This window comes from Harpia harpyja, chromosome 4, assembly GCF_026419915.1.
Source record: "Harpia harpyja isolate bHarHar1 chromosome 4, bHarHar1 primary haplotype, whole genome shotgun sequence".
Taxonomy (NCBI): Eukaryota; Metazoa; Chordata; class Aves; order Accipitriformes; family Accipitridae; genus Harpia; species Harpia harpyja.
The window spans coordinates 60,375,980-60,387,318 of record NC_068943.1 but is presented as its reverse complement, the minus strand read 5'-3'; the positions used below and the strand labels follow the sequence as shown (position 1 = coordinate 60,387,318).

General features: G+C 44.3%; 1 protein-coding gene across 1 annotated transcript in view; it reads left to right on the top strand.

Moving 5' to 3' along the window:
• Positions 1-1,155: 1,155 nt before the first annotated feature.
• THEMIS (thymocyte selection associated) overlaps positions 1,156-11,339 on the top strand; it is a 28,076-nt gene continuing 17,892 nt past the window's right edge. Inside the window, exon 1 of the mRNA XM_052785820.1 lies at positions 1,156-1,246. Within this exon, the coding sequence (XP_052641780.1) occupies positions 1,156-1,246 (91 nt within the window). The remainder of the gene's footprint in view (positions 1,247-11,339) is intronic.

The following is an 11,339-nucleotide window of genomic DNA, read 5'->3' as shown; positions in this document are numbered from 1 at the left end:
ACAGTTAGCCTGACACTTCCAAGGCCTGGGCACCCAGTATAAGTGTTTTGGTTTTTAATATGTGAGGAAGATTATATTGTCTCCTGCAAATTATCACATACAGATGAAATGCAGCTACCAAGCTTTTTGAAAATAAAGTTGGTTATCTCGCTCCCATTTTGTCACAACATCACGCTTCCTAGTTTCCCTGACGCCTCAGGGAAACAGGAAAGTGTTGTAAGGGAACGTGAAATCACAGTCACTTCAGTTTTCCTGGTGATCTGAGTCTGCTGCTTATTTGCTCTGAGGGCTCACTCTTCAGAGGAGTGCTGCCGCAGTAATGGTGCTTGATCAGGCTCAGAACAGCAGAGTTGGGACCAATGCTGCGCATTTACCCTCAATGCAGTCTGAGTTTCACATGGTAGTGGGCAGTAGCCTCTTAAAATTCATTCCCAGATGCAGCATCTCAAATTCAAAGCCCCACAAATCACTGGTGACATTAAAAAAATCTTGGCCATTTTGCATAACAACATTTGTGTTTTAATGTCCATTTACATGATGAAGTCATTTGTATTCTATTTGTGTGTCTTAAATCCAGATATAATACTTAAGGCAGCAAAAATCATCAGAACAAATTGGTTTCATTTCTTTTCTTCAAAGGCTGTTTCTGGTTTTGGAGAGAACAAACATCAAACTATTTTGCCGTGCTCCAAGAAAAACAAACAAACAAAAAAACTCAAAAACCACCCGGACACGACAGATTTTTCCCCACTTTAGGCAGGGCTGATATTCAGTATCTTCTTTTCACAGGGTCAATAACCACCACCGACGAGATGGAGTTTTGTGGCAGATCCCCCTGCCCCTCCAAAGCCCAGTATCCGCAGCACACCCCGCACCTCTCCCAGCCTGGTGCAGACCCTCGGTGGGTACAGGTACCCCAGCCTGGTGGCGGAGCCACTTGCTCGGCATCCCCCTGCCTCACTCCAGCTGCAGCCCTGGGAGGAAGCGGCGAGGGAGGGGAGGAAGCAGAAGTGCCTCCCCATGCCGCTCCTCCCTCCGCCGCGGAGCCCCACGGCTCTCCCGGGTGCAGCATGCACCAGGCTGCAAGTGTTGCTGCCTCGAAAGCTCTTCACTGGTCTTTGCGTGCCCAGCCCACATGCTGCCTTGCTGCGGACCATGGCATCTACCCTGGAGAAGTTCATTCATTCTCTGGACCCGAGAGCCCTTCCTAGGGTCCTCCAAATCCAGTCAGGCATCTATTTCCAAGGTGAGCATTGGATGCTTTCTGGCAGGGCTTTGCAAGTCTGTCTTTGACATCAGGTCCCCCTTGGGACCGGGGTGTGGGGGAGACAGAGGGAGGATGCTGACAGAGTTGTCTCCCAGTGGTTTCCCCACTAGCTGCAATTTTCCCTTTGAAGAACCAGCGTAATGATCCATGGCTTTGGAAATGTTTTGGTACAGTGTGCATCTGGTTTTCTCGCAGGCAGTGAGGAAGGAGCTGTAGTTAGTCCTCGTCGTATCCTGGAAAGAGTACTGGAATAAGTCAGGCATTTGCTTTCTGTTCGCACAGAGCCATCAATCCAGCAATTGCAAATCACCTCCCAGAGGTTAATTGATTAAATCTAGCTCTGCTCTTCTGGGATTGGCATGGAGCAGTGCTCTTCTGTCTCAGAAATAAAGAATCAGTGTGTCTGGAAAGTGACGGTGAGGGACCGTAAGATTTTCCTGAAGTTCTGCCCCGCATTTGGGGGTACTTTGGGTGTGCAACAATACAAAGGAATGGGTATGAGCCAGACAGGAGCATCACCAGGGTGATATTTTGCTGAGTTTTCCTGCAGCAGATCTTTTTATGGTGTTTTTATTGCTGGGCTCTTCTTGTGCACAAAACACAGCAGAAGGATAGTAAAGATGCTTGCACTGGAGGGAAAAGTTCTGTGCTTGGTCAGGGCATGGACTTTAATGACAGTGAACACACCATGTCAGGCCCCTGTGTTAGTCTAGGAAAAGAAAGTTACCTCCCTGCCATTGCAAGGAAAAACTTGGGGTCACACTAGATAAGACAGAAGGAGCTTTATGAAATGAGCTAAAGCCTGCTTCAGCTTCAGCCAAACACCTGCTTCCAGATCCACAATATCTATCTTTATGTTAATCTAAAAATCCCCATGCTGCTCCATAGTAGGAGGAGCGAGGAGGTGGTCGCCGTCAGCTGTGGCCATGGAAAGTCTGAGCCGCGGTCTCAGCACTGTGGCCGGAGTTGCAATTCTTCCCTCCGTGAGAACAGCCCCTTGGGGAGGGAAGAAAACAGGAAAGGGCATACTTAAGCTGTGATGGTGGAATACTGTCTATGTTCTTCCGATTGCCCATTCTGGCTGCTCTAGAAGCTGCCTAGGACACATGAATAGTACTGATGATACACAAAAAGGCATTCTGGGAAACAAACTTGGCCAAAATCACTAGAAACTTTTGAAAATGTGCTTTTTCTGACCTTTGACATGTGGCCTGTTCAAGTTTTACATTTTAAAATGGCCCAAGAACTTTAACTGAATTAAGTTCTTGATAAGGAGGCTACTACCTAAGTGATGGAGAGTGGAATTTAAACTAAAGGCAGGAAGATCACCTCCTTAAGTTGGAGCAGCCACCATATTTGTCTATTTCCACACACCTAGGAAGCAGAGGTAATATAAATACAAGTTGCATGTATATGTACATGTACATGCATATGGAGATATATATGTATGTATATGTGTACACAAAATACTGTGAGATATAGATGTATATACAAAATGCTATTATAAAATTACGGTAGCTCAGCTGTCAGCAGGTTTCTGAGTCCCTACAGTCTGCATCCTGCTGCTAGTGGATAATAAAGCTCATACCACTACATCTTTGGAGCCAGGGTATTTCAGCATGTGCTTCCATTTACTGTGTAAACTCTTCCACATGAGGAGAAAAAAACAGTGGAGACTTAGCCCACAGACCATTCTGCAGCAATGTCCTTGCATGTGAGAGAAAAAGGCTATTAGCTGATGACTGTCGATAATAAAAGAGCCTACACAGCCTTGGGAAGGGGTGGTATGTGCTATAGTGACCCAGGAATGTTTGCACTAAAAGCGAGAGGCCTTGTGCTGCTCAGATGCTTCCTCAGCCTTCAGCAGCACCACCTCTTCCTGTCCTCTGCTCCCGGTGGCTTCCCCTCAGCTGTACTCATACATGTTTCCACCAGCAGGCTAGGTGCAGCACTAACGTACATGCAGGTATTTCTTTCTTACACAATGAGCAAGGCTGATACAGATGTGCTACTTGGCTCCTTCCCCTCACAGTCAGCACTGTTGCAAGTACCTAGAAACCCTGATGTCTGCTATCAGGCTTGTGTTGGTTCCTCTCTCTTCTTCTTCCTTGCTTCAGAGGAAGCTTGAGACACTCGAGACGCTCTGTGCCTGAGAGGTTTGCAAGATCTAGGGCTACAAAAGGTCTTCTTGGGCTACACTCTCCCTTCCTCTCCCCCGCTCCCTCTCTGAGCTCTTTGTCCGTGTTGGATCTCGCCTGAACATTTTGCTTCCCTCCATAGCTGGCAGCAGGGGTGAACACGCTGTTCTGTGATTGCATTATGATTTATGTTGCATTTTCGGAAGCGAGAGTAGTGCTTCAGAGAGAGTCTGAAGTAACCCCTGTTATATTGCTAAACAGGAGTGGACCACTTTGTGCACTTTGAATTTCCATTAGGACAACCATTTTCTAGTCGTTCCTCAGGCAGATCCCCCTGCCCCTGCAACAACCCTTTTGATTTCTCTTACCACATGCAGTACACCAGCAATCATGTTGTGGGTAATGGCAGGTCTATTGACAGGGAACATGGGTTTCTTACTGTGGTTGCAGGGACCAAATCAGAGTGTTCGTGCACTGATTGTAGTAGCTCCCAACCAGCTACAAAGTCAGCCGAGCCCTACCTGGATTAGCAGTTTTATGGAATTGGATTTCATAGGAATCTTTACCCATTCTCAGCACAACATGCAGATAGTAAGGGAGAAGATTTATTTTTAAATTTTAAATTTTTAAAATTGGTCAAGCACAAGGCACAATTAATTTTCTGGTGTAAGAATTTAAAATAGCGAGAATTTGTACTTATGTACATTCTATGTATATTCCCCTCTCCACAACCCCAGAAAAAAATTACAGCTTAATGTCAGCTTAACCAGATACATAGAATGGCTACTGGAGTAAATAACCATCTACTAAATCCATTAGAGCTGTCACATCAAAGCTGCAGCGGCCAGCCAATGAAAGCTATAGCTATCTAGGTGGTAAGGAGACAAGGGAGCTTAATTCATTCACTGGTCTTCTGAGGTGCACTGTGTGCTGTGGGGTTGAAACTCTTCATTTACTCTGGAAGCAACATTTTGCACACACTGCACTTACATCTAGGTGATTTTATAAGTAAATATGTGACTTGCAAATTAGCCTCACTGCTTTTGACAGAGTTTCAGTGCCTCTGGAATCATAAGGAAAGCATAATGCTGTAAGCCTTTGTAAGGATGGATGCATTTTTTTCCATGTGGTAAGGTATTTTTATTAGAAGCTGCAAAGTCAAGCTCCAGGGAAAGAGTAGGAATTCACTTGCCCTTGGGCAAGGCAAAAGCTCTAAAAGATCCCATTCTGCCTTCATACCCATGTAGCACCAAATGCAATCTAGGTCTCTCTTTTTAGACACAAGCCAGCCTGCTGCAGCTCCTGGTGAAGCAAGCGTAAGTTGAAAACGTGCTGTGTGCATCCATTCCACCATTAGTCTCTCTACTGGCCTATAAAAAATTATGCTCCTGCTGCTATTAACGGAATTGTGATTTATTTAACTGTAGCTCCCACAACTGCAAATGGACAGGACTACATAGACCCTGTTTCCTTTCATAATACTTTAAGCTGGAGAATCTACAGGCGATTGAACTTTTGCTGTTGGGAGTGAATACTACAACCCAGATACCTTTCTGAGGAAGCTCTGTTCCTGTTCACCTCTCTGTTCCTGGCTTGAAGCGGAGGGAAGGGTTTCCCTGGGGTGCTATCAGTGTGTTTCATGCCACACCTGGAGTTTTGGGTTGGTTGAAGGCTTACCCAGTTTGCCTCAGGCAGGATAGCCAAGGTCTGAGGAGCCTGTTCATACTGTCGTGTTCCCAGTCCCTTTCCCTCCAGCGCTGGGTGGCTGCACAGTCACAGCCCCAACCTGCAGTCACCGCCTGCGGCTGCCCAACACTATGCAGAGTCAGGAACATGGGGGTTTAGTAATAGCGCCGAGGTCTTCTAAAGTGCTTTTCATTCATCACATGCAAAGGACCATAGAGAAGTAGAGAAATTATTGTTATCCCTGGTCTGAAAAGGAAACATATGTGGAAGGAGAGGGTGGCTCTGCAAACCCCAGGGGTGCCTCTCAGGACAGTTGTTTTGGACTCTGCAGTCATATCATTGCTACCGAAACTGGACTGTTGAATCTCTGAAGGGAATAGGAAGGCTGATTATAAAATGCAGGCAAGTTTGCCAGATACAAATGTCTTGCTAATCAGCACTGATTAGAAAGGAACTACAGTGCAGACTGAAGTGCATGACAATTTAAAAGCTCATTAAAATATGTTATTAAAAAATTAAACCACTGAAACTCCGTTGGAAACTGGTTTTATTGACTGAACATTTTTCTTTGAACATTTTAGTAAATATTGATGCTTAGTGAGCTAAGTACTGTATGACTGCTGATTTTTACAGATAGCATGCAAGTACAGGCTTTCATCTTTATGTTGCAAAAATTATGTCTGTTTTAATACTGATATAATTATTTTATGGGTAATTGAATTTAATATTCTCCAGGCTTAATTTAACCAGTGGCAGGACAGTAAAAAGTGTCAAACTTTAATTGTGAAAAATGTAGAACTGCTCAAGGCACCTATTCTGTTGGTGTTTCTTGCCACTAGCCATGTTCCTCTACCCGTAGCCTTCCCATTTTTGCTCCGCCTAAATAGAAATCCTGCATTGCCTTTTTTTTATTCCCCTAAAGCTAAATGCACACATCAGCAATGGGATTAGGACCCCAAGAACTGGGATTTGCCACAGTACGGGGAGGGTTGGTAGCTCCTCTCTGCAGTTCTGCTGTTCAAAAGCAGCACTTGTGTAAATCACAGTGCCAGGACATCTCCTCTTTATGATGGACCCATGAGACTCATCAGGTAAAGTTTATGCTGTGTGCTCTTTCTCTGGAGAGGAGGGATCTGTAAGCCAGCAGCCTCCACCTCTGCAGATTGGGAGTGCAGTGAAGCAGCAGGCTGTAAATGTGGTGCTCCACTCTCTGCTCCCTCTCCCGGGGCTCTGGAAAGTGCCAGGTCTCTCTGCACAAGGACAAAATGGTGGGAAGAAACAACAGTGGGGTCACATATAGATCCCTGGTTAATGCCCTTCCAGACCTAAGGGAGTTCAAGATGCTCCGTATTGCCAGGTAGCGATCTCCTCTCTAGGCAGCTGTTTGGCACTCCCTGACAGCTGCATGAGGGGCAATGCCAAAAAAACCCCCCCACCCTTCGGGATTTGCTGCTTCTTTGGGGAATGTGAATAGCTCCATTTCAAAACTCTCTTTGGTGAACCAAAAAGAACATGAACATGCTTACGCTCACGGTTCCTCTTGGCTCTCCTTTGCTGGCCGCGTATCCACACCTGCTCGCCCTCTGTGCGGTCTCAATTTCACCCTTTCTGCTTCTGCTACTGGGAAACAGCATCTTTCCAGCATGGGCTTCTGTGAACCTTTCAGGGGAGTGATGGGTTTGGCTGGCCAGCAGCAGAGCGCTGGAACCACTTAGAAAAGTCCTGTTAACCCCGAAACTGCAACTAGGTAAACTGAGCAGAAAAGGAATCATTGTATACCAAGTCTCAGCTGCCCCAAGTCCTAATTTAGACAAGAAATCACTCTCAACGCTAATAGTTAGAAAACGATCGTGTAGGATGGAATGATTTTTTACTGGTTTTAAGCCAACCTAGAGGGAATGAATCCTGCTCTCTTACCAGTGTGAAAAGCCAGTGAGTCGATGAAAGCTAGGATATGAGGTCTGTAATACGTATGAATAAAACAAGCAAGCTGCCTCGTCAGGATTAATAAAGGCACTTTTTCTTATGAAAAGCAACAAGGCAATTTAAACAGAGGCTAAAGTATGGACAGCTTTGAACAGCTTTGATGAAGATAATGAAGGTTGTATTTCTTAGAGGTGGAAGATCAATAAAAATGACCTGTGCATTTACTGGGTGCAGTCTCAGCTGAGTGCATGCGAAAGGGAGAATTGCACGTTAAATGGTACAGTGTTTGCATGTGCTAATTTGTCTCATTTTTTTACAGAGATAAAAGCCAAATCTCTCTGTAAACATGGAAGGTTTTTCTCCCCCTTGAACATAGTTGTTTCCCTTACTCTTGATTCAGCAGTTAGGAGCAAGAGCCCTAGGTACAGCAGGAGTAACAGATAGTTTGGATTCTCTTTTGTGGTCAGTAGTCAGAGCATGTTGGTAAATTTTCTTTATTAATATGTGCCGCTGAAACTCTCCTGCACTTGTTCAGGCTGCTTCAAAAACATGTTTTATTCTGAACAAGAAAGAAAGTGCCCTTCAGTGAATGCAATATGAGAACAGAACCTGACTTTCATGGGTCAAATATTGCTTGTTTTATTCACGCTGCTGCCCTCAGTGGGATGACTCATCCAGACACACTGAGAGAAATCTGAGCCTGGGTAGCTGGCACTGTGGGTGAAGCTGTTTCGAGGATCTTCTTGCAGGGATTTTCTTTCCATGACATTCAGTTTCGGGCCTCCGTGTGAATGGCATAGGAGGTGGGTAGAATACCCAAATTGCCCTGCTTGTCTCAACGCGGGGGTCAACCCCTTGCCTTGGCTTGCTAAAGCTGCCATCGACCTGCTGGTTTCCTGCAGTGGTGAGGGCTGCCCAGCTGTTGTTGCACTTGGGCCTCCGGGGATGCAAGGAGGAGGTCGGCAGCAGGAGGAGCCCTGTTTCCCTACATATGAACCTACCATCCTATAAAAATACCAAGAAAATTTTCACAAACTCTGTCTCTGGGAAGATAATGGGACATCTATAGCAAATGACAGAGGAGGGAAGATCCTGGGATAAATGGACACACAAGCCCATGACCATGCACCCCTTCTGAGTTACAGGGCTTTTGTGGGGTATTTTTTTCTTCCAGTACCTGGTGATCTATGCATGAGGGAACACGGCATTAGTCCAGGTTCACAGTTTCTGATTAGCTCCATTGGACACACAATGATGGCACAAGGGGCAGCGTGCTGTGATCTCAGTAGGGGAAGATGCTTAAACGTGTTTCCAGTTCTGGGCTTTACCTGTGAAGTGCTCAGCACTCTGGCCTGATGCTGCAACTTAATTTAAGCAGCCTACTTAAACCTAGTTCAACAAAGCACAGATTTCCTGTTAAACATACACTTTAATAAACATACCTTAAGTCAAAGTAATTAACGCTGCAAAGAAAATTAATAAAACTAAATAAATCATGAACAGCTAAACCAGTGACTAATGCTGTTCAAAAGCAGCTTTTGGCATTCTCTTCACCACTGCAGTAATTCCAACTCATGCGGGTAAACCCAAACAAAAGGTTGAAGTTGTTGCATTTGGAGCTGTGATTTCACTTGCTCTTTCCATTATAGCGGGTGCTGCACGCACAAAGCTCTGCTGCCGCATGCGGAGTGCAAGCCCTCTGGATAGATGAGAATCAGAAGAAAGTATTAAAAAAGGGCCATAAACCTATCAGGAAAGGAATAAATCAGAAATTGCAGAAGTAATTTTTTAAAAAATTCCATTATGATTGAAATGGCTTAAAGCACTTGACATTTAAAGTTTGACTTTATATGGCAAAAGATAAATCTTACAGCTTTTGTTTTTTGATGGTTTTGTGCTGGCAAAAATCAGATCCTCTGCAGCCTAATTAGGTACGATCAAGATAAGATGCTGCCTTTGCACAGAGCCTTTTGAAGGGAGTTTACCTCTGTGGCAATTCAGCAGCTGAACTCCTTGAAGGATTTGTGTCCCGGACTGACCAAACCTGCAGAGTTTTGTTGCTTAGGACATGTTAAAGAGAGAAGAGCTGCTATAAAATCCAGTAAGTTGCTCTGTCACTTGATAGAGGATCTTCTACACAAATTCACGCCGCCTTTGTGACCACTGCTACCCCATGGCCTCTGGAGCACCACGTGGGCACGGGGGAGCTCAGCTCACACGCTCTCGGTGGGTGCACCTTCTGGGGGTAGGAAGGAAGGGGTGCATGAAAGCCATACAGGTGCTTTATACTATTTGCAGCCACTCTCAAAGTGCACTCTCTCCTGGGGTTGGAGAGAAGCTGGGGCATGCTTCCTTCTTTGCCTGCCATTGTGCATTTGATTTTCAGCCTCTTTGTATCTTCCCCACAAGATGTTAGTCTGTTTGAGTTTAGTGGGGAAAATCCACCATGCTGATAAGCATCTTCGGTCCTCAGGAGGTATTTAAATAAAAAAAAAGACACCTAACTTCTCACCATCAGAAATTGGTTGCTTTTCCCTACTGCTTAATCAGAGTATAATATGATTAAAGTTATTAAGCAAAACTCTCCTCCCCGCAACTCTAAAATAGATCTCTCTTCTTGCCAAAGAGCATAAAGGCTGAACAATTGGCTAACTCCCAAATAATGCCCATAAAGAATGGTATCTTTTATTGACACTAATTATAGATACATTATGCCCTTCATATATTACTCTGGGAGCCTGCAGCAGCCTTAATAAAACAGTGATTTCAGCTGAGCTGTGTCGTAGGCTATTGTAATTCTGGCTGAACGGCTGCACCAAGGGATCGTGCCTTTATGTGAAAGCAGAACCATTTCATCAGCCCCTGAAACAGTCACCTCTGATCCAGGAAGACAGCACCCATATGGGCAACTGATGACAACATAATAGTGGAGAAAGAAGCACTGGGAAAAGGACATCGGGAAAAAGTTCTGCTCTTTCAGGACATGTTGGAGATCTTTCATTTCTCTGCAAAGCAGCCAGGTTTCTGGTTCTTTGGATCTTCTTTCAAAGACCGCTCAGCCTGCCAGCTGCAATGAATTCAGTGGGTGCTACTGAGAGATGAAAGGGAGACTTTTTTCCTTCAAGGATGCAAACTCATGGGGCTAGGGAGTCAATGCCTAGTGTCTGGCCTGCAAAGTGATTTGGTTTTGTTAGAAGAGCTTGGTCTTTGTTAAAAAAAAAAAAAAAAAAAAAAGAATGGGGGATATTTGGAAGTGCTTAGCAGCACCCTGTAGCAGGCAGACAGACAGACAGACTGGGAGTCAGCCAGTCTGGGCTCGAGCTCCAGCCCTGCTGAATGATCCTCTGTGCAACCTTAGTGAAGCCTTTTGTCTTGTTTGCATTCTCTCCCTAGCCCGCCTTGCTAAACTGCCCAGGGGCATGCGGCAAAAGGGCCTTACATACGACTGATGTATTATTGCTGTTTAGTCATGGACCTGGTTTTGAGTCATACTTCCTATGAGCATCAGTGAATTGTTCCCTCCGAGAGCAGTCATTGAATAGGGCTCTAAGCTGCTGGGAAGAAAAAAGGAAATATTACTGAGATGTTTGCTGTTCTACCTTGTATTATAAAATATTTCTCTCAGTGGTACTGTCATATGCCCTGACGTGAAGAATGACATCCTCCATCTCATGCATTCACTGTATTTATATTTTATATTGTTGTTTTTAATACAAAAAGACTCTTCTTGTACCCATAATGAGAAATAAATCAAATAAAGGGTTCATGTTAGAGAGGATGGTGGTGTGGCTGCTTAGCATTTTAGGAAAAATGGAGGAAAAAGATATTTAACCAATTATTAGGATTACTTTGATGTGATCACAGCAGTTGCTAATATAGATTGTCAAACTAGACACGAGCTTATGAAAGGATATAAATGTGGTTTTTATTGAACAAAGTAACAATCCAGAAAAGGTGGTTTCAAAGGCAACAAGCTCTTTAATTACAGCCTTCAGGGGCATTGTTTGATTGCTGTAAATAAGCTGCTTTATTCTGGGTTCTGCTAAAATGTTTTTTGCTTTATACTGCATACATCTTTTTCAAATCAAAAAGATTCAGGCCTTAAGGTTACTTGATTTACATTTTCAACATCTTATACTTTCTTTGTGGCTTGAGTGGGAAAAATACAGTTACTGTTGTGCAAGGACAAATAAATGTACTAAAAGGTCCATTTTAATTTTATTTTTCAATATATTGTGCATGTGCATCCACATCACACAGCTGAAGTAAAATCTTTCAGGGTCATGTTGTCACACAGCGGGTATTTTCACAATGTTTTAAGA